At 46.0% G+C, this 23,374-nt stretch overlaps 2 protein-coding genes across 3 annotated transcripts in view; one reads left to right on the top strand and one right to left on the bottom strand.

Annotated features, from left to right (window-relative positions):
* The window catches only part of LOC124787676 (peroxisomal membrane protein PEX14), a 55,912-nt gene extending 35,218 nt beyond the window's left edge, over positions 1 to 20,694 (bottom strand). Inside the window, exon 1 of one of the 2 annotated variants that reach the window (XM_047254495.1) lies at positions 20,386 to 20,694. In XM_047254495.1, coding sequence (XP_047110451.1) covers positions 20,386 to 20,454 — 69 coding nt within the window. In that variant the 5' untranslated portion in view covers positions 20,455 to 20,694. The remainder of the gene's footprint in view (positions 1 to 20,385) is intronic. The other variant, XM_047254494.1, reaches the window with a different exon arrangement.
* Positions 20,695 to 20,908: 214 nt separating this feature from the next.
* LOC124787675 (AP-2 complex subunit mu) overlaps positions 20,909 to 23,374 on the top strand; it is a 45,985-nt gene continuing 43,519 nt past the window's right edge. The window contains exon 1 of the mRNA XM_047254493.1: positions 20,909 to 21,060. The gene's annotated coding sequence lies outside the window, so the exon portion shown is untranslated. The remainder of the gene's footprint in view (positions 21,061 to 23,374) is intronic.

Below are 23,374 nucleotides of genomic sequence, written 5' to 3'. Positions count from 1 at the left end.
ACTATAGAAACAAACACAGACAAGGGAAACAACTATATGTCAGTCCCAATGGACAGAACAGAAGACAGCTAAAAAAGGCATTTGGAAAAAGGGCTAAAAAACCACCATACAAAAATGGAGGTCCAAAACTAAAAATTAAATGACCTTCGCCAAATTGCTTTGGCAGATAAAAAGTAAAACGCGGTCGACAGTCCGCGCATCATTCGCTAAAATGGCTGATAAATCCGTTGGCAAACCTAAGCTGGAAAGTAAATTGGTAAAAAAAGGGCATTCCAGCATGAAGTGGCAGACAGGACTAAAAAGGCAATGCCCAATATGCAGCGGAGTTAAAATAATCTCTCCCAGTGGGAGGGCTGAGAGGAGGTTGTCCAAAGCACCGGGAGAGGTTTAATAAGCTGAAGGTTTTTCCCGTGAAGGCAGGACCATTGGCAATACCAAAGGGAAACCACCTCCTGACAGACGGCAATGCAGCGATCGTTGGAGGAAATATAGGTATTCGTGGGCTGAGGTATGAGGACTGCAGCCTTGGTAGTAAATACATTTCCTGGCAGACCGACGTGACCAGGGACCCACAGAGACATGATATTGGCTCCACCAAGAGTGAGGAAGTGACAGTTTTCCTGGACCCGCTGCACTAAGGGATGAGCAGTGTGCAGCGCACAGATACTTTGGAGGGTGCTGAGCGAGTCTGAGCAGAGGACACAATTGGGAAGGCTGTGTCGCCAGATGGACTCTGTGGCCTGATACAAGGCGAAAAGCTCGGCTGTAAATACTGAGGAGTATGCTGGAAACTGATATCAAAAGACATGGGTGCCAATGATGAAGGCACACCCGACCCCACAGTCAGTCCGAGAGCCATCAGTGTATACAAAGGTACTATCACTAAGTTCCATGTGAAGGTCGTGAAACTGAAGACAATAGACCAAGGCTGGAGTAGTGTCCTTAGGAAGCCCTCCCTTCCTGTTGCTCCCACACCACCTACCTCGGGACCATCTGGGACACCAGTCCCCACTTCTCAGCCAGAGAAGCATAAATCTTCTTCGGCTCCTCTCGCCAGGAAGGGATCTCTTGGGTCACTCCCTTCCCAGGTTTCTGCTAGTGGGAAAGATGACTCCCACCAGTGGCTGAAGTGCCCAAAAGCAGCTGGCCTTAGGGCTTCACGATCCTCCTCAGTTCCAGAGACTGAATCAGTGAAGCTCTTCCAGTGAGAGAAACCCAAGGAGCAGGGAAAAGTTCAAAAAGAGGATTCCTAAGACTAAGGAAATTGCGGTGACACTCACACCACCACTACCTACAAGTTCTGCGACTGGGGATGAGGTGCAGATTCTGGCATCTGCTGTGGACCTAGATCTCACGAGACCCTCAGACACAATGGGTATATACTGCTCAGGCAATAAGTAGGTGGCAGCAGGTGACCCTTAGACATAGTCCAGCTCACTGAATGTTCCATGCCTTCCCAGTCTCACGATGTCATCCTCCAGAGGAGTTGCGGTGGTCTCTTCCACTGCCTGGCTGAGCTACAGCAACTGTTAAGCTTTATACCTGCTTTCTGCATTGCCCTCCAGGAAATCTGCCACTTCAAACCCCTCTTGAAGCTGTGGCAGTCAGAATAAGGACGACACAGGAAATAACTGTCTGCAATGTATATATTCTTCCAGATTGTGCAGTACCCCTGAATGTATTAGCTGCACTGATTGATCAGCTCCCTAAACCTTTCCTACTTTTGGGAGGTTTTAATGTCCATAGCCCCTTGTGGGGTGGCACCGTGCTTACTGGCAGAGGCAGAGATGTCAAGACTTTACTGTCTCAGTTTGGCATCTGCCTCTTAAATACTGGGGCCGCCACACATTTCAGTGTGGCTCCTGGTAGCTACTCGGCCATTGATTAATCCATTTGCAGTCCAGGACTTCCCCCTCTATCCACTGGAGAGCATGTGACAACCTGTGTGGTAGTAACCACTTCCCCATCTTCCTGTCACTGCCCCACCGTCACGCCCACAGACGCTTGCCCAGATGGGCTTCAGCAAGGCAGATTGGGAAACTTTCACCTCTGTGGTCACCGTTGACTCTCCCCCTCATGGTAACATCGATGTGATGGTTGGGCAGGTGACTACAGGAACCGTTAATGCGGCAGAAAACATGATCCCTTGTTCTTTAAGGTGCCCCCAGCGATCGTGTGAGACCCAACTCGCTCTATTTGTTCATGAGACCCAGAAAATATTAGATACAGGCTCTCAGGCAGATGCCATTTTCCTTGACGCCCGGAAGGCATTCGATACAGTTCCACACTGTTGCCTGATAAACAAAGTAAGAGCCTACGGAATATCAGACCAGCTGTGTGGCTGGATTGAAGAGTTTTTAGCAAACAGAACACAGCATGTTCTCAATGGAGAGACGTCTACAGATGTTAAAGTAACCTCTGGCGTGCCGCAGGGGAGTATTATGGGACCATTGCTTTTCACAATATGTATAAATGACCTAGTAGATAGTGTTGGAAGTTCCATGCGGCTTTTCGCGGATGATGCTGTAGTATACAGAGAAGTTGCGGCATTAGAAAATTGCAGCAAAATGCAGGAAGATATGCTGCGGTTAGGCCTTTGGTGCAGGGAGTGGCAACTGACCCTTAACATAGACAAATGTAATGTATTGCGAATACATAGAAAGAAGGATCCTTTATTGTATGATTATATGATAGCGGATCAAACACTGGTAGCAGTTACTTCTGTAAAATATCTGGGAGTATGCGTGCGGAACGATTTGAAGTGGAATGATCATATAAAATTAATTGTTGGTAAGGCGGGTACCAGGTTGGGATTGATTGGGAGAGTCCTTAGAAAATGTCCATCAACAAAGGAGGTGGCTTACAAAACACTCGTTCGACCTATACTTGAGTATTTCTCATCAGTGTGGGATCCGTACCAGGTCGGGTTGCCAGAGGAAATAGAGAAGATCCAAAGAAGAGCGGCAGGTTTCGTCACAGGGTTATTTGGTAACCGTGATAGCCTTACGGAGATGTTTAGCAAACTCAAGTGGCAGACTCTGCAAGAGGGGCGCTCTGCATCGCGGTGTAGCGTGCTGTCAAGGTTTCGAGTGTGTGCGTTTCTGGATGAGGTATTGAATATATTGCTTCCCCCTACTTATACCTCCCGAGGAGATCATGAATGTAAAATTAGAGAGATTCGAGCGCGCACGGAGGCTTTCCGGCAGTCGGTCTTTCCGCGAACCATACGCGACTGGAACAGGAGAGGGAGGTAATGACAGTGGCACGTAAAGCGCCCTCCGTCACACACCGTTGGGTGGCTTGTGGAGTATAAATGTAGATGTAGAAGGTGGGATGGTGGTCACCAGAAGTTGCTGAGGCAATTAAGGAGTATCGCAGCTTCATGCCCACGTTCACCAGCTTATCAAGAGACAGAAACAGGAGTGTTGGCAGAGGTATGTGTTGACTATTGGATGCCATACATCACCTTCCCAAGTCTGGATGAAGATCAGACCTCTTTTTGGGTACGAGACCCCAACAGGTGTCCCTGGCATTAATATCAATGTGTTGTTTGCCGATGCAAACGCGATTTCTGAGCACTTTGCTGAGCACTATACTTGAGCCTCTGCATCGCAGAACTACACCCCAGCCTTTCGCACCCTCAAACGGCGAATGGAAAGGAAAGTCCTCTCATTCGCTACATGCCACAGTGAACCCTATAATGCCCCATTTACAGAGTGGGAGCTCCTCAGTGCCCTTGCACATTGCCCCAACACAGCTCCTGGGCCAGATCGGATCCACAGTCAGATGATTAAACATCTCTCATCTGACTAGAAGCGACATTTCCTCATCATCTTCAACCGGATCTGGTGCAATGGCGTCATTCCATTCCAGTGGTGGGACAGCATCATCATTCCGGTGCTTAAACCCAGCAAAAACCAGCTTTCTGTGGATAGTTGTCAGCCCATCAGCCTCACCAGTTGATGTTCTTTGTAAGCTTCTGGAACATATGGTGTTTCTGCGGTTGGGTTGGGTCCTGGAGTCATGTAGCCTACTGGCTCCATGTCAGGGCGGCTTCCGCCATCGTCGCTCTACCACTGTTAATCTTGTGTCCCTTGAATCTGCCATCCGATCAGCCTTTTCCAGACGCCAACACCTGGTTGCCATCTTTTTTGACTTACGAAAAGCATATGACACCACCTGGCGACATCATATCCTTGCCACATTATATGAGTGGGGTCTCCGAGGCCAGCTCCCAATGTTTATCCAAAATTTCCTGTTGCATCGTACTTTTTCACGTCCAAGTTGGTGTCTCCCATAGTTTGCCCCATATCCAGGAGAATGGGTCCCGCAGGGCTCCGTATTAAGTGTCTCTCTATTTTTAGTGGCCATTAATGGTCTAGCAGCAGCTGTAGAGCTGTCTGTCTCACTGTCTCTGTATGCAGATGACTTCTGCATTTTGTACTGCTCCACCAGTACTGGCATTGCTGCATGGCACCAACAGGGAGCCATCCACAAGGTGCAGTCATGGGCTCTAGCTCACAGATTCCAGTTTTCGGTAGCAAAGTCGTGTGTTATGCACTTCTGCCGGCGTCGTACTGTTCATCAGTAATCAGAACTTTACCTTAATGACGATTCACTCACTGTAGTGGAGACATACCGATTCTTAGTACTGGTTTTTGACACCCGATTGACTTGGCTACCTCACCTCTGTCAGCTTTAGCAGAAGTGCTGGCAGCACCTCAGTGCCCTCCACTGCCTGAGCAACACCAACTGGGGTGCAGATCGCTCTATGTTGCTGCAGCTCTACAGAGCCCTTGTTCAATCCCGCCTTGACTATGGGACTCTGGTTTGTGGTTCGGCGGCACCCTCAGCGTTGCGTTTACTCGACCCAGTGCACCACTGTGGTGTTCGCCTAACGACAGGAGCTTTTAGGACGAGTGCGGTGACAATCGTCCTGGTGGAGGCCGGAGTCCCTCCATTGCAGGTTAGGTATGCACAGTTGCTCTCCATTTACGTTGCTCACTTTCATAGTTCTCCTGCACATCCGAATTACCATCTCCTTTTCCTACCCACGGCAGTTCATCTCACGCACTGGCGGCCCAGGTCAGGGCTTAAAATTGCAGTTCGTGTGCGATCCCTTCTCTCCAAACTGGAGTTCTTGCCTTTACCACCCATACTTGAGGTTCATTTACGAACACCTCCATGGTGTAATCCTAGGCCGCAGCTTTGTCTGGACCTTTCACATGGCCGTAAGCACTCAGTTAACCCTGAGACTCTCCGCTGTCACTTCCTCTCGGTTCTTGACATGTACTGTTGCCAAGGAGTGGTTTACACCGATGGCTGATGGTCACATTGGCTTTGCCTATGTTCGTGGAGGACATATACAACAGCACTCCTTGCCAGATGGCCGCAGTGTTTTCACTGCAGAACAGGCGGCCATATCTCATGCTCTTGAGCACATCCGCTCATGCTCAGGTGAATCGTTTCTCCTGTGTACTGACTCACTGAGCAGCCTACAAAGCTATCGACCAGTGCTGCCCTTGTCATTCTTTGGTAGCGACCATCCAGGAGTCCATCTATGTCCTGGAACGGTCCAGTCGTTCAGTGGTGTTTTTCTGGACCCCAGGTCACATCGGAATCCCAGGCAACGAACTTCCCGGCAGGCTGGCCAAACAGGCTAAGCAGAAATTGCTTATGGAGATCGGCTTCTCTGAAACTGACCTGCGTTTAGTATTATGCCACAAGGTTTTGCGGCTTTGGGAGACGGACTGACATAATCTCAGTATGCACAGCTAGCTGCGTGCCATTAAGGAAACTACAAATGTGTGGAAGACCTCTGTGCGCGCCTCTTGCAGGGTGTCTGTGGTTCTCTGTCAGCTCCGCATTGGCCATACGTGGCTGACACATGTTTACCTCCTCCGTTGTGAGAACCCACCTCGGTGTCGCTGTGGCTCACGAATGACGGTCGTCCATCTCTTGCTGGACTGCCTAGTTTCCACCACTCTGCTACGGACTTTTAACCTTCCCAGCACCCTACCATTGGTGTTTGGCAATAATGCCTGAACAGCCGTTTCTCCCACCATCTCTACATCTTGGGCCTGTTAACCCTCCATTCGCTGACACTACAAAATTCCTGGGACTCATGCTCGATAGGAAACTCTCTTGGTCCTCCCATGTCTCTTACCTGGCAGCCTGCTGTATGCATTCCCTCAATGTATTACGTGTCCTCAATGGTACTTCTTGGGGTGCCAATCGAACCACCCTCCTCCGTTTGTACCAGTTCCTTGTCTGTTCGAAACTCGACTATGGGTGCTTTGTTTATGCATCTGCACACCCATCCCTTTTACGGCGTCTCGACACTATCCATCATCATGGCATCCGTTTGGCCACGGGTGCCTTTTACAGTAGCCCGTTAGAGTGTCTGTATGCTGAAGCTGCTGAACGACCAATGTCCTATAGCTGTGACTTTCCCCTCAGCAGGTATGCATACCATTTGTCTGCCATGCGCAGCCACCCCTCCTATGCCTCCTTCTTTGATGATTCCTCTGATCTTCAGTATGGGGCTCATCCCTCTTCTCTGTTACCTCCTGGAGTCCACTTTCGCCACCTGCTATGGCGGCTTAACTTCACGCTACCTGCAACTTTCCCAGTGGGTGTGAACCCTTCACCACCTTGGCTTCGTGAAGTGGCCCATGTTAACCTTGGCCTTCATTCGCTTCCTAAGGACACTACTCCAGCCTTGGTCTATCGTCTTCAGTTTCACGACCTTCGCATGGAACTTAGTGATAGTACCTTTGTATACACTGATGGCTCTCGGACTGACTGTGGGGTCGGGTGTGCCTTCATCATTGGCACCCATGTCTTTTGATATCGGTTTCCAGCATACTCCTCAGTATTTACAGCCGAGCTTTTCGCCTTGTATCAGGCCACAGAGTCCATCTGGCGACACAGCCTTCCCAATTGTGTCCTCTGCTCAGACTCGCTCAGCACCCTCCAAAGTCTCTGTGCGCTGTACACTGCTCATCCCTTAGTGCAGCGGGTCCAGGAAAACTGTCACTTCCTCACTCTTGGTGGAGCCAATGTCATGTCTCTGTGGGTCCCTGGTCACGTCGGTCTGCCAGGAAATGTATTTACTACCAAGGCTGCAGTCCTCATACCTCAGCCCACGAGTACCTATATTTCCTCCAACGATCTCTGCATTGCCGTCTGTCAGGAGGTGGTTTCCCTTTGGTATTGCCAATGGTCCTGCCTTCACGGGAAAAAGCTTCAGCTTATTAAACCTCTCCCGGTGCTTTGGAAAACCTCCTCTCAGCCCTCCCACTGGGAGAGATTATTTTAACTCCGCTGCATATTGGGCATTGCCTTTTTAGTCCTGTCTGCCACTTCATGCTGGAATGCCCTTTTTTTACCAATTTACATTCCAGCTTAGGTTTGCCAACAGATTTATCAGCCATTTTAGCGAATGATGCGCGGACTGTCGACCGCGTTTTACTTTTTATCTGCCAAAGCAATTTGGCGAAGGTCATTTAATTTTTAGTTTTGGACCTCCATTTTTGTATGGTGGTTTTTTAGCCCTTTTTCCAAATGCCTTTTTTAGCTGTCTTCTGTTCTGTCCATTTGGACTGACATATAGTTGTTTCCCTTGTCTGTGTTTGTTTCTATAGTTTTGACTTGGGCGCGTCTGACCCCAGTTGGAGGGGGGGGGGGGGGGGGGGGGGGGGGAATTGCCCTGTACCATCAAGGGGGCAGGTGTACCCTTCTGGCTCAGAGAGCCGACTGAAATTCGTGGAACTGATGGGGCTACAACTGTTCTTGCAGTGGCGGCATATGAGGAGGTCGTAGCCACAGGATGCAGGTGCTCGTATTTTCTCTTAGCCACAGTGTAGGTCAGTTGGTCCACAGTCATGTATTCCACGATTTTCCTCTTTTTCTGTAAAATTCCGCAGTCTGGCGAGCAAGGTGAATGATGCTCTCCGCAGTTGACACAGATGGGAAGCAGCACGCATGGAGTATTGGAATGTAATGGACATGCACAATCTCGACATGTGACACTGGAAGTACAGCGGGAATATATATGGCCAAACTTCCAGCATTTAAAGCACCGCATCGGAGGGAGGGATATATGGCTTGACATCACAGCAGTAGACCATCACCTTGACCTTCTCGGGTAAGGTGTCACCTTTGAAGAACAAGATGAAGGCACTAGTCTCAACCTGATTATCCCTCAGACCCCAATGGACGCGCCAGACAAAATGAACACCTCGCCGCTCTAAATTGGCACACAGCTCATCGTCAGACTGCAAAAGAAGGTCCCTGTGCAATATAATACCCTGGACTATATTTAAGCTCTTATGTGGTGTGATGGTAACAGAAACATTCCCCAACTTGTTACAAGTGAGTAAAGCCTGTGACTGGGCAGAGGAAGCTGTTTTTATCAAGACTGACCCAGAGCACATTTTGGACAAGCCCTCCAGCTCCCCAAACTTGCCCTCTAAATGCTCTACAGAACACTGGAGTCCCCAGCAGTTCTTGTACATACGAGGTACTGGTGTGAATAAGGTTCGCTGCCATCCTTAGCCTGGCGGTCCTCCCATGGTGTGGCCAGAGAGGGGAATGAACTAGGGTTTTACTTCCTTGCATTGTACTGCGACTTAGAAAGCTTAGTGACTGGTGGTGTTTGATCACCAGCAAGTGATGACATGGAACACTTCATCACACACCATCTGCCCTGATGCCACCCACTCCAACCAAGGGCCATCCCCATGGGCACCACCCAGCTGCAGCAAAGGCCACCTGGCAGGATGGCCATTGCCAGTAGTCCCAATGCCGTAGGATGACACGCATCTTCTACTCCTTGGTAGACGTGGGGAGTTAATGGCGCAGGCATCAGCAGAGCTATCCCTGTGTTGTCAGGCGGCTACAACCAACAGGGTACATGGTGGCCCCACCACAACGAACTGGCTACCGTGCTGGATATCAAGTGCAAACAAGTCCATGGTCATCGTCAGCACAGAAATCAATACTGCATAGTGCCTGGTGGAAAAAGCACCCAGGAAGGTGTCCTCGCCCAAGAGATGGACAATGAGCAGGACGGCAATGCGACAACGACAAAGTGGGCCACAGATCTCAAGGCATGGTGGAAAAATTTTTGAAGACTGGAGGTCAAACCCTACAGGGGACCATCACATAAAGGCCGAAACGTCTGAGACTCCTTTCAGTCGCCTCTTATGATGGGAAGTAATACCTCAGGCCTATTCTTACCCCCGGACCCGCAGGGGGTGCTAGAAGGAAGGTTTTTGTCCTTACCGGGCTTAGGTATGGGAATGATGGTGGCTTCACGCCAGCATCCAGGAAATGTGCCCTCATCCTAGATGCAGTTGTATGTGTTAAGCAGAAAGTGCTTGCCCACAAAAGAGAGATGCTGCAACATCTGAATTTGATAGTGTCTGGCCCTGGGGCAGAGGACCGTGATGAACTGAGAGCATGATCTAGCTACCTCATAGTGAGGATGGCATTGTAGCACTCACGATTCGGAGAAGAGAAGGGTATTGCTCGAGCCTCCTCCACTCATTTCCGATGGATGAAGGCAGGGCGATAGTGGGAAGAGCTCGAAACTTCCGCAAAATGGCGGCCCAAGGTGTTGGAGACAGCAATAGGATCCACAATGACATCGGCACCTACTGTGAGGCTGGAAATGGGGCAGTGGATCTTGGTTCCAGAGAGCTGTCAGAGGTTGGCCCACACAACAGAGGAAGGTGTGGAACTGTTAAACGAACTAGTGAATGAAATACATCTGCCTGTTTTGCTATACCGAAGAACTCGACAACACTTTGCAAGCATCTGTTTATAATGAATGCAGTTTTCCAGCATAGGGTGGCAGTTAAAAATGCAGAGAGCACGTAGCCATGTGCGAACTGCGTCGCAGCATGCCTCAGTCCACCAAGGGACAGGGACACAACATGGTAAAGAGGAAGTGCAAGGAATGGAACGTTCTGCAGCAGCAAGGATAACGTTGGTGAGATAGTCCACCTTGCCAGCATAAATGGGAAAATCTTGCTCTGCGAAGGTCGCCAGAGAGGAGTAAAGCTGCCAGTCAGCCTTAGTAATCTACCATTCAGGCATGCATGTGGATGGGGTAGGAGTCAGCAGATGGAGAGCACATGGGAAATGGTCGCTCGAATAGGCATCAGAAAGAACGGATCATTCAAGACGATGGGCAAGCTGGGCAGTGCAAAAGGATAGGTCCAAATGGGAATAGGTATGTGAGGAGTCAGAAAGGAAAATGGGTGCTCCAGTCTTACGGCAGAAGAGGTTGAGTTGGTTAAGAAGGTCAGCCAAGAGGGCACCTCTCTGGCAGGTCCTGGGAGAACCCCAAAGGGGATGATGTGAATTAAAGTCACTGAGTAGCAAAAACGGGGGAGGTAGCTGCCCAATATGCTGAAGGAAGTCTGCCCTGGCGACATCGAAGGAGGGAGGTACATAAATGGTACAGAGAAAGAAAGTCAGGTGGGGAAGGAAAAGGTGAAGGGCAATGGATTGAAGATGGGTAGTCAGGCAGATGGGTTGTCTATGAAGGTCATCCCATACAAGCAGCATAATGCCCCCATGAGATGGGATGCCGACCTCAGGGGGAGGCCAAAATGAATTGGTAAGTAATGTGACAATTCAAAGCAGTCTTGAGGACGCAATTCTGTTTCCTGAAGGCAGAGTACAAGGGGATGCTGTGATGCTAGAAGCAGCCATAAATCCCCTTTGTGGGTCCGAAGGCCACAAATGTTCCATTGGAGGACAGTCATCAGGAGGAAGAGATGTAGAGGTGTCAACTTGGCGGCCACTGAGGGACAGCTGGTGTAGAGTTGCTACTACAGGGCACAGAAGCAGGAGGATCCTGCTCCATGGGGTCCACAGGAGCATCAGCATGCTTGTGTGCTCGGTCTGTGGAGTCAACGCTAAAAAACAGCTGGTGGTGTGCACCGTCGAGTCAGAGGCCAGCTGGGCTAAGTGACCACGTGGCTACACCATCAAGCAAGATGTTCGAGTTGGTGAAGGAGAAGACCGTTTGTCTTTAGCGGACTTATTCGAGTACTTCTGGTTGGAGGAAAATTTGTGGGTTGTTTGGCTGGAGGGACAGAAGAAATCTTCTCTGAAGTTCTCCTTCTGTCCTTTCCTGCCTGCCAGTTCTGTAGTGGGTAGCTTCCCCCCTTTAGGTGAGAGTTTGACGGTTTGTTGCACAGTGGGAGGGGGGAACAGCAATGCTACCTTGACACTGGGCAACTTCACAACCTCAGAGCCAAATTTGAGGTCATATGTCTGCATGGCCATGTCCTTCATGGAGCGAGGGGTAACAAGAACAGAACTTTAGGTGCCAGACAGGAGAACACTGGGTTTGCGACTAGCTAGTAACTTGCAAGCTATTGGGTAAGGCATTTTTCCCTTTACCCGAATCTCTTGAACAGCCCGCTCATCTAGATATATGGGACGTCTGCTTATTCGCCAACTCACATGCTAGGTACGAAGGGCTGTACAAGCCGCTGTTATAAGCAATTCTTTGTGTGGCAAATGATAATAACTTTAATTATTTTTTTTTAAATTGCAGTGCACCTTAGAAGCTACAATCTTGACAGTGCTTTTCTTTCAGTGTATTCTTCCCACATGAAAAGTTTCAGGGTAGGTTTTAACAGGCTGAGACCATTCCCATTTGAGATGAGGTGTCTTAAAGGTCCACAGTTGCCCATTTTTTCCGCCTCTTCCTCCTCCTCAAGTGGTCACCTTTGAAAATGTCTTCTTAAAAACTGGTTTTAATAATGTGGAGAATTTGGGGACTTTTACACCTACATTGTTTTCTTTACATACTTGTCCCCAGGTTGGTTTGCCAATACCGTTGAAAAGGTATATATATTTTGAGCACAGAAAAGATTCTTTTGTAGTCGTGGGATTTTTTCAAGCCTATCTTCAGATTAATTATTTGGCAGCAATGGTCCATGAGGTCAAGATATTTGATGTACAGTTTGCAATCTTCTTTTACGATATGTGAAAGTACTTGTTTTAAGACTGATGGATTTATGATTCCTCTAGAAGAAGTATTTGCCATTTGTGCTATGCCAAAAGTATTCACATTATTTAGGAAGTTGTTATTCGCTTCATGCCTAAATTGTGTTTATGTTCACACCTCCACATAAGATTTCGTTAGCTTTGGAAACTGAGACTGTCCAGGGCTTCAGTTAATTTGTTAAAGAAAGTTGTCCATATTGCCACTAGGTGTGAGGTATGCACACAAAATAGTTAACTTTTTCTAGATGTCATACTGTTATTTCAACCTCTTGAATTTCAAAATGTTTATCTACACTACTTATGATTAGAAGCTGCATATTCTGAAAATGTATTTTTTGTGATATAAATACGATTTCTCGCCCTTTACAGTAGTTCTATATGGTAGTTCTACAGTAGCAGAATACCCATTCATATGACGATAGCGCTACGTAACCAGTATTCTGAAATGTCCTTTCCTGCCTGCCAGTTCTGTAGTGGGTAGCTTCCCCCCTTTAGGTGAGAGTTTGACGGTTTGTTGCACAGTGGGAGGGGGGAACAGCAATGCTACCTTGACACTGGGCAACTTCACAACCTCAGAGCCAAATTTGAGGTCATATGTCTGCATGGCCATGTCCTTCATGGAGCGAGGGGTAACAAGAACAGAACTTTAGGTGCCAGACAGGAGAACACTGGGTTTGCGACTAGCTAGTAACTTGCAAGCTATTGGGTAAGGCATTTTTCCCTTTACCCGAATCTCTTGAACAGCCCGCTCATCTAGATATATGGGACGTCTGCTTATTCGCCAACTCACATGCTAGGTACGAAGGGCTGTACAAGCCGCTGTTATAAGCAATTCTTTGTGTGGCAAATGATAATAACTTTAATTATTTTTTTTTAAATTGCAGTGCACCTTAGAAGCTACAATCTTGACAGTGCTTTTCTTTCAGTGTATTCTTCCCACATGAAAAGTTTCAGGGTAGGTTTTAACAGGCTGAGACCATTCCCATTTGAGATGAGGTGTCTTAAAGGTCCACAGTTGCCCATTTTTTCCGCCTCTTCCTCCTCCTCAAGTGGTCACCTTTGAAAATGTCTTCTTAAAAACTGGTTTTAATAATGTGGAGAATTTGGGGACTTTTACACCTACATTGTTTTCTTTACATACTTGTCCCCAGGTTGGTTTGCCAATACCGTTGAAAAGGTATATATATTTTGAGCACAGAAAAGATTCTTTTGTAGTCGTGGGATTTTTTCAAGCCTATCTTCAGATTAATTATTTGGCAGCAATGGTCCATGAGGTCAAGATATTTGATGTACAGTTTGCAATCTTCTTTTACGATATGTGAAAGTACTTGTTTTAAGACTGATGGATTTATGATTCCTCTAGAAGAAGTATTTGCCATTTGTGCTATGCCAAAAGTATTCACATTATTTAGGAAGTTGTTATTCGCTTCATGCCTAAATTGTGTTTATGTTCACACCTCCACATAAGATTTCGTTAGCTTTGGAAACTGAGACTGTCCAGGGCTTCAGTTAATTTGTTAAAGAAAGTTGTCCATATTGCCACTAGGTGTGAGGTATGCACACAAAATAGTTAACTTTTTCTAGATGTCATACTGTTATTTCAACCTCTTGAATTTCAAAATGTTTATCTACACTACTTATGATTAGAAGCTGCATATTCTGAAAATGTATTTTTTGTGATATAAATACGATTTCTCGCCCTTTACAGTAGTTCTATATGGTAGTTCTACAGTAGCAGAATACCCATTCATATGACGATAGCGCTACGTAACCAGTATTCTGAAATGTGTACCACTACACTGTTGATAGACTAATTCAATTTCTAGTTGGGTTAAAGCCCACTTGAGGTGTCAGTGGCTCTTCACTGCATGCTGCTGTTGGCAATTTGTTTTCCTTGGCCACAGCCAATATGGGTATTAGAACAGAATCGCCAATGAAAATCGTTGAATCTAGAAATGAAATGATCGTATGGCATTGTTGGCCAGGAGGCCCAATTCAGGGGAGTTCGGCCACAGTATTGCAAGTCCTTTTTAAGTGACGCCACATCAGCGACTTGCGAGTCAAGGCACAATCAATGGAAGGAAAGACAGGCGCTTGAAGAAGGATCCATTAAATACGCCATAGAGAAACAGATCCTGAACTAAAGATTAAATGTCCCTCACCATATTGCTACAATGGATGAAAAGTAAAATGCAGTTGACAGTCCACACATCATTCGCTAAAACAATTGATAATTCAGACAGTAAACAGAAATTGGAATGTAAATGGTTAAGAAAAGGGCAGTCCGTCAGGAAATGGCAAACTGTCAAAGGTTGAGGGAAATGACACAAAATGGGGGAGGGAGCACCACTTAACAAATGCCGATAGCTAAAAAGATAGTCCCCAATATGCAACACAGCTAAAATGATCTCACAGCAAGAGTGCCGAGAGGAGGTCATCCAAGCTGCTGGGAGAGGTTTAATTTCCCGGAGACTGCTCCCATGAAGGGAGGACCACGGTGATGCCAAAGTGACATCACCTGCCGACAGACAGCAACACAGAGATCATCAGAGTGAATGGAAGAACTAGTGGGCCAAAGTATCAGGACTGTAGTAGCCTTGGCAGCAGCAGCAGCAGCCTCGTTTCCCATCAGACCAACGTGACCAGGAACCCACATAAACATCACAGTGGCTCCATCAAGAGTGAGCAAGTGACAACTTTCCTGGATCCGTTGCACTAAGGGATGGACGGTGTACAGCACACAGAGGCTCTGAAGGGCACTGAGGGAGTCAGAGCAGATGACGTAATTGAAAGTCTGTGTCTCCGGATGTACTGCGCAGCCTGTTACAGGGCAAACAGCTCTGCTGTAAATCTGTAAATACTAAACAGTGTTCTGGAAGCCGATACTGAAAAACGATGGTGACAATGACGAAGGTACACCCAGCATCACAATCAGTCCAAGAGATATCAGTGTACACAAAAGTACTATCACAAAATTCCAGCGATAAAGTGAGGCTGGAGTAGTGGCTTTAGGAAGCAAATGAAGGCCAAGGTGAACATAGGCCACCACACAAAGCCAAGGTGATGAAGGGCTCACACCCATCAGTGAAATTAAGATGCTGGACCAAAAGCTGAAAGTGAACTTCAGGAGGTAACAGAAGAGGGATGTGCCCCATACTGACGATCAAAGGAGTCATCGAAGAAGGAGACATAGGATGTGTGGCCAGGCACGGCAGACAAATGGCTTGCGTATCTGCTGGGGAGGAAGTCACAACAGTAGGACAATGGTAGTTCGCCAACTTCTGCATACATATTCTCAACCGGACTAGTGTAAAAGGCACCAGTGGCCAGACGGATGCCAAGATAGTGTAGTGTATTGAGATGGCGTAAAATGGACAGACATGCAGAAGCATAAATGAAACACCCATGTTTGAGTTTCGAATGGACAAGGGTGGTCCAATCCACTCCCCAGGTAGTACCAATGAGGACACATAGGACACTGAGAGACCACAGAGCGGGCAGGCCAGATAAGACACATGGGAGGACCAAGAAAGTTTCCTGTGGAGCATGAGCCCCAGGAATTTCGTAGTTCCGATGAACAGAAGAGCAAAAGGCGGAAGACAAAGACGGTGGAAGAAACCATTTGCATCACCAGAAATTCATACAAATGGTTTTGTAAGTGGAAAAGTGAAAGCCATTGTCAATGCTCCATGAGTAAAGACAAGTGAGACATCGCTGAAGATGCCACTCAATGAGACAAGTCCATGGAGAACTGCAATAGACGGCAAAATCACTAATGAAAAGGGAGCCCGACATGCCCGGTGGGAGACAACCATAATAGGGTTAATGGTTAGAGCAAAAAGGACAACACTCAGGACGGAACCCTGAGGCACACTATTTTCCTCGATAAAGGTGTCTGACAAGGCAGAACCAATATGGCTCTTAAAAACATTGTCTTTTAAAAAGAAATGGGCATGCAGCCTTGGTAGCCCCATGTGTAGAGTGCGGAGGATACCAGCCCTCCAGCAGACATAGTAGGCTTTCTCCAAATCGAAAAACATGGCCACAGTCTGGTATTTCCACAGAAAGCCGTTCGTGACAAGGGCTGACAAGGTGATGAGATGGTCAGCTGCAGAACAGGATGCTCGAAATCCACCCTATGCAGTGGTCAGTAAATTGTGAGACTCTAGCTACCATACCAGCCGGGGATGAATCATTCGTTCCATCACCTTGCAAACACGGATGGTGAGAGTAATACATCAATAACTAGAAGGAAGGTATTTGTCCTTACTGGGCTTAGGTATAGGTATGACAGTAGCTTCACGTCAGCATCTGGGAAACGGGCCCTCTGCCCAGATGTAATTGGACATATCAGGGAGAAAGTGCTTGCCCGCAAGAGAAAGGTTCTTCAACATCTGAATGTGAACATCATCCGACCTTGGGGTACAGGATCTGAACGAAATGAGAGCATAGTAAAGGTAGCATTGTAGCACTCACAATTCTGAGAAGTGTAGGGTATCATGTGAGTCTCCTCCACTCATTTCCAATGGAGGAAGGCAGGGTGATAGTGGGAGAAGTTCAAAATCTCCGCAAAATAGCAGCCAAGGTGTTGGAGATAGCAATAGTGCCACTATGACATCATCTGCTACCGTCAGACCAGAAATTGGGGAATGGACCTTTGTTCCAGAGAGCCGGTGGAGGTTGGCCGACATGGCGGAAGAGAGTGGAACTGTTGAAAGAACTAGGAAATGAAATCCAGCTAGCTCTTTTGCTATCCTAAAGAATGCGATGACAATGTGTATGCAACTGTTTATAATGAATTCAGTTTTCCATTGTAGGATGACTGTTAAAAACGCAGAGAGCATGTCTGCATGTGCGAACTGTGTCACAGCACACCTCTGTCCACCAAGAGACCAGGACATGGCATGGTAAAGGGGAAGTGTGAGGTACGAAACTTTCTGCGGCAGTAAGGATATGTTTGTAATTTGTTCTACTTGGTCCTTGCAACTGGGGAAATGTGGTTTGTCGCAGGTTGCCAGGGAGAAGTAAATCCTCCAGTCAGCCTTGGAAAGTAGCCACTTGAGTGTGCATGGAGGTGGGGTAGGCGTCACCACACAGGAAATGGTCACACAAGCATGTGTAAGAGAGAACGGATCACTTATATGATGAGCAAGCTGGGCAGTCAGAAGGAGAGGTCCAAATGGGAATACGTGTACCTGGAATCCGAAAGGAATGTGGGTGCTTCCTGTGCATTGCTAATGCAAAAGAGTCATCCAGGATGAACAGCATGATTCCCCCATGAGACGGAATGCAGTCCTCGGGGGAGAGGGGTGGGGGAACGACATCAAAGCAGATCGGGAAGAATTTCAGGAGCTCAAAACGGTCGTGAGGACACAAATTCATTTCCTGAAGGCAGACAAGAGCAGGCTCTGCAATTCTAAGAGTGGCCATAAGTCCTCTTTGTTGGATTGAAGGCCGCGAACATTCCATTGGAGAAGAGCCATGACGAGGGAAAAAAGGAAAGAAAGAAAGAAAGAAATGGGGGTGTCACCTCAGCAGCTGCCGAGTGCCAGCATTCGAAGACACTCAGCTACAGGGCACAGAGGCTGGAGGATCCTGCTCCAAGAAATCAACAGTGGCATCGGCATTCTTCCTCTGCCGATCTGCGAAGTCCAGGCAACACGGAAGTCAGCCAGGCAAGGGTATCACATGGCAACACCTCTGAAGATGATCTCCAATGTGGCAAAGAAGAAGACCATTTGCCTTTGTTTGACTTTTTTCAGCCTTTGTGGTTGGCAGAGGAAGACTCTGATGTTTGTTGGCTGTAGGGACATAGGAAGTCTTCATGGGAGTATTCCTTCTGTCTTTTCTGGCTTGCTGGTTGTGTAGCAGGGGATGCACACTGTCAGGGGGAAGTTTGGTAGCTATTTGCACAGCTTGCGGAAGAGGACACAGGAATGCTACCGTGACTCTCGGCGATTTTACATCTGCAGTGTCAAATTTGAGGTCACATGTCTGCGTGGCTGAGTCCTTCATGAAGAAAGAAGCAGCAAAACAGTTCTGTAAGTGCCAGATGGTTGAACCCAGGGTTTCCAACTAACCAACAATTTACAAGCAACCGGGTAAAGCACTTTTTCCATCACCTGGATCTCCTGGACAGCCCACTCATCGAGGTACACGGGACAATCTCAGGAGAAGGCAGCATGGTCACCATTGCATTTGATACGGTGGGGGGAAGGAGGCAGACAATTGCCCTCATGAGCATCCCTACCACAGGTTACACATTTGGCCGGTTTTCTGGAGGACATTTGAGTGTAGTTGTAACGATGACACAGGTAACACCGCATTGGGTTCAGAATGTATGGTCTGACTGTGATAACTTCATAACCTGCTGTGAGCTTTGACGGAAGCACCACTCTATCAAAAGTGAGAGAAAGAGCGTGTGTAGACACTAAGGAGGCATCTATCTTTCTCATCACCCAATGGACTGCAATGATACCCTGATCAGAAGGCTATGTTCGGATTTCTGGAGGGTGAAGCTGCAAGCAGTTGTTGTGCTTGAGAATCAGAAGTAGTCTCCAAGAGCAAAGCACCACTGCGTAAACAAGAGCAAGACTTCGTAGGGCCAGCTAGAAAATGAACACCTTTCTGAATGATAAACACATCTACTGTAGTGAAGGACTGACTGACTGACTTCAGTATGTGAAACCGCAAGGATCTGTGGTGCAACTGGGAGGATCTTTGAACCATTAACCTCATACCATTTACATTTCGTAGACGTTGGCTGTGAAGGTGACTGGCTTCATTGTGAGAAAATCCCCCACAATTGCCAGTGCTCCTTCCAACCAGGGGGGGCCCTTCAGAAGGGGACGCACCCACCTTAGGTGACTGTTCACACCTCCCGAACAGCTGACACAGGGACCAATCGGCAATTTGGGAAGGTAGCAGCTCAGGAAACCATCCCTTCCTGGGCCTGGCCTGTAGCACGTGGTACGTGCAAATCCTACCTGTCAACCAGAAGCAGGGGATTATGAGTTTATGAGTCACCTGTTACACATCAGATGCATGGGCAGGCCTACACGAGCGCACAGCAAGGTATAGTGAAAAAGACGCACTTCAAAGGTCGAAGCAGAAGGAGGATAGGAGAAAGGGAATTAGGAAAGAAAAAAAGGAACGAAAAACAGTGGAGAGACTGTTCTGATATTGGCTACTGAAAATGTAGAACACATTTCCAAAAGCATCCCAAGTGTGTTCCCCAAGGGAGGAGAAAAAGGATAGCAAGAGGATAGACATGCACCACAGAAGAAAAACTATGCTGCAAAGGCTGGGACCCCATGGTAGCCACACACAAACCGGCCAAAGAGCAGTGAGCCCCCTGCGGAGGGGTTCATGGGAGATTGTTTTGTATTCCTATGTTATAGTTTAATTCTGAATTGGTGATGCCAACGAATGTGACAGGAGGAAAAATGCCAGTGGTGATGGACTGTTCTTTTGCGTAGCTAATAATCATTTCAAAAAAATTGTGAGTGGTTATTGAAATGTTCCAATTTCTGAGGCTGTGGTTACACAGGAACATGCGAGTACAGTTTCAGTTTTACGGAATATTCTGTTTATATTACATTCTGCAAAATATATTCCACTACATCGCTACATAATTTCATGCACTCCACAGTGTGACAACATTTACGAAGGACTATTTTTTCAGTGGTTGCACCATCTTGTCTAATCATTTGACTCATTTTTTGTCATGTTAACTCCCTGGTCATTCACTGCACCAGCTGCAGCAGGCAACACAAAAGCAGCTGGCACTATATGAGCTTTTAGCTTTATTTACTTTTAATAGACTATATATTTTGATGAAGGACTGACATACCTGTATAGGCCATCATTTCTGAAAGCTTCCTCATTTTGATTGTTCTTTATTTCCTATTTCTGGTGTATATTCCTTCCAGTGCGGTACATTCTATCTTCTATGTATCTGTTGCATAAGTCTAAACTGTGGAGCCTGTTGTCACGATATAGGCCTACCTGCATCGAGCCTAGTTTGTGACAAAATGGGTTTGATCCCATGTGGCCCCACCCCCCTTCCCTTCCATTCCCTATCCTATACAAATGCAGGCCATGTCTAGTGAAACCCGATTTCCCTACACCCCCAACCGGCACTAATGTAATGTGCACTTGATCAGCAGTCATCAGTGCCATTCCCAGCTTCGCATTAACTTAACAGCTAAGGCTAATCATGGTATTGGAAGAGCTCAACAAGGTTGTGCTGCCAGTTAAGAAGATTATATTCTTTTAAATTAGTGTGTTTAAAACTGGATTCTGTTTATCTAAGGCAAGTTGCTGACATCGCATGCGTAGAATTTAACTTACGAGCTCCTCTCGGGGTTTCGTAGATTCATCGTTGAAGTTCGGTAAATTGTTATTGTCTGGCACACGCATGATTGCATAACACTGGACGGGCCTTTAAAATCAACACGTTTCACCGTCACTAGTACGAACGGCGCATTATCAACAATTCAAAACATAAATGTCATCTTTATAGTTTCAGAGATTAAAACGAACGAACACTAATAAAAACCGTGTATCGTGTATCTTCGATATTAATTGGGACCTGATTCTTCACATTCAGCACATTTACTTAGGCTTATAAGTGCGACATATTTTCCTGAGTATGTTGTTTTCAGTTTGTAATGGGAATGAAGTAAAAACAAAGAAAAGAAACATAAAACTCACAACTGTTACTTTAAGACCTAAAATTTTAGAATTTCAATTTATTGTCCAATTCCTGTAAATGCAGCCGCAAAGATACAACAAATTTAGGTATGAAGCAGTGGCTTTACTCAATTGCCATAAAAACAACAGCGGCATAATTCGCTTTCATCTGTCGATAGACACAAATTAATGAATGTTATCTCTGAGTTCAAGGGGCCATGTTGTGGGTGTATGGCTGTTTGGCAGAAGGGGGCTGAATCCCGAAGGCAGAAATGGTGATGGAGTAGTAGAAGAAGAAGGGGGTCGGCCTGCTGTTTTAGAGCTGTGAAGCTGGTAGGTGCTAGTATTACTCATGTGTACTTAAGTTTCGCGTCAGGAAAACTTACCGTGTAGAAACAGCGAACAGTAGAGCTAAGTTACTGAATGGTATTCAGTATGAAGTTCATTGGAGAGAGTTAGGAAATAAATTGATTAATGTGGGGTCACTCGAGACACACAATAGAATATAACCTCAGATTTTATCACTACCAGATAAGCAGTTTGGTGTACGGAAATACATAGTTTCAGACGGAAACGGACAAATCCTCGACCAGGAGGAAAATATTTTGAAACACTGATAGAATGTTACAGCTAAAATCACTGCTTACAGCAGTCAAGATAAGCGTGTGTCACATACAGCCAAGCAGATAAGTTCGAGACGCTTTTGGGATACAGTGCTAACGTATCCAACCCTCACAACCAAACATGGGTCAAGTGGAAACAAGACTTTAATTATTCAGTGACATTAGTCGTATTATTAATGACACATTACACATAATTTCATCTGCTAATTCACAGTTGCCGTAAACCCTATACATGTATTATTAAATAACAATTTTAATTCCTCGTATCATGTAACCTCCTACAGATTTAACTTGTGACAATTTTCTGTCAGTCATCATCTGTATAATACTGCCACGCAGTGTATTTCTTCACTTCTTTTAGATGACGAATTTCGTCATCTTTTGGCCCAAGTGTGTGAACTTTGTCTCTGCCCTAAGCATCTTATCACCCATTCTTATTCAAGAAGTATGCTTAACACATTCACTGTAGACAAGTAATCTATTGATTCCTACTATCTAATATTTTGCATCAAACACTGAATCATTCCTATCAAAATTAATATTAAAGTCTGTAAATGAAGCAGCTTAAATGAACTGATTTGGCAAAGTGTCTTTGTTAATGCAGTAAAAAGCACATAGTGTAAGAAAAAGAATGAGGAAAAGAATTACTGTATGGAAATGAATACACAGAAATTACAGTGTAAATGAATAGAAATTGAATATGGGTTGCCTATATCTTTCAGTAGGTAAGATTGTGCTTCACTGAAGAATGAATGACTAACTACCAGGAAAAAGCTGTGGAGTCTCTGTAACAATCATTATTCTTCCAGATTTCTTCTATGGTGCCTATGGAATGTTGATGCCAGTAATGTACGATTGTGGCTCATTAATACACTTCTCTCCAATCCTCTAGGTGGGTCGACAGAAGCGTCCGATCCCACGCGTCGGCTTTGACCCGTGACGTAAGGGTGCTGTCGTGTGTGACGTCATGGCGGCGCGGAGTTTGGTTTGAGTGTGGCTGTCTCCAGTTCTGTTTTATGTTATTTTATTTACTTTTCTGATCTGTTCATTCTATCTCGTGAGATTTTTTTAAATTTAAAAACCCTTATTACTTATTTTAATTATGTTTCCTCCAATTTCTGTTTTAGTTTATTATATTTATCTTTCTGATCTGTTCGTTCTATCCCGTGAGATTTTTTTTTTTTTTTTAAAGACAAAAAACACTAATCAGCTACTGAAGCATCTTTATCTTCTATGGGTTGCAGGGGTTACGACCCCTGGGGAGGTGGGTGGGTATTCATGCATGGCTGTCTTCACTTACACGTTGTAGTTACGCAAGGCATCTAAATTTGTTTATATTTAGTTTGCCCCCCACCCAAAACACCCCATTTCCTGTGCTTGTCCCGTTAGTGTCATTAGGCTTCTTGTGGAAAGTGTGTGTGTTTGTTTTTGTTTCCGCCATATTTGTGACGTCATGGGTCAAAGCAGACGGGCGGGATCGGACGCTTCCGTATTTCCCTCTAGGTACATATCCCGCACCAGACATATAGCACTTAAAAAGAATATTACAAATTTACAGACACGTGTGAACATTTAAAGCTGAATAAAAAGTAACTCAGTATGCACAAATACACAAGAGAGCCTTGTAATTATTTGCAGAGTCCTAACTGATACTGTGTGGTGGCTGATGGTCTGACAATAACAGTTTGCCTAAGCAATAGCTCAGTTTGATGAGCTATTGTATAAAACACATTTTATCAATAGTTTTCCTTGTTGGAGAGTGTATGCTTAAATTGTACCAGAAGTGTTTTCCTTAATAACAGCTAAGGTGTTAAATGTATCTTTTAAATTTAATAACTGTTACAATTTGACATACTAAAACCTATTTTATTAGACTGAAAAAATACTCGTAATTGAAAAACTTTTCTAATAAATAAAATGATTGTATGGCCGCCTAATGCAGTTGTTTGTTTGATGCCACTACAATGACTTGGGCATTGAAGAAGATTAGATGAAATGATGAAGACATTGTAACTAACCGGTCC

Source organism: Schistocerca piceifrons, chromosome 3 (assembly GCF_021461385.2).
Source record: "Schistocerca piceifrons isolate TAMUIC-IGC-003096 chromosome 3, iqSchPice1.1, whole genome shotgun sequence".
In the NCBI taxonomy this organism is placed as follows: domain Eukaryota; kingdom Metazoa; phylum Arthropoda; class Insecta; order Orthoptera; family Acrididae; genus Schistocerca; species Schistocerca piceifrons.
Note: the sequence above shows the minus strand (reverse complement) of the source record. Positions and strands in the feature narration are given on the sequence as shown.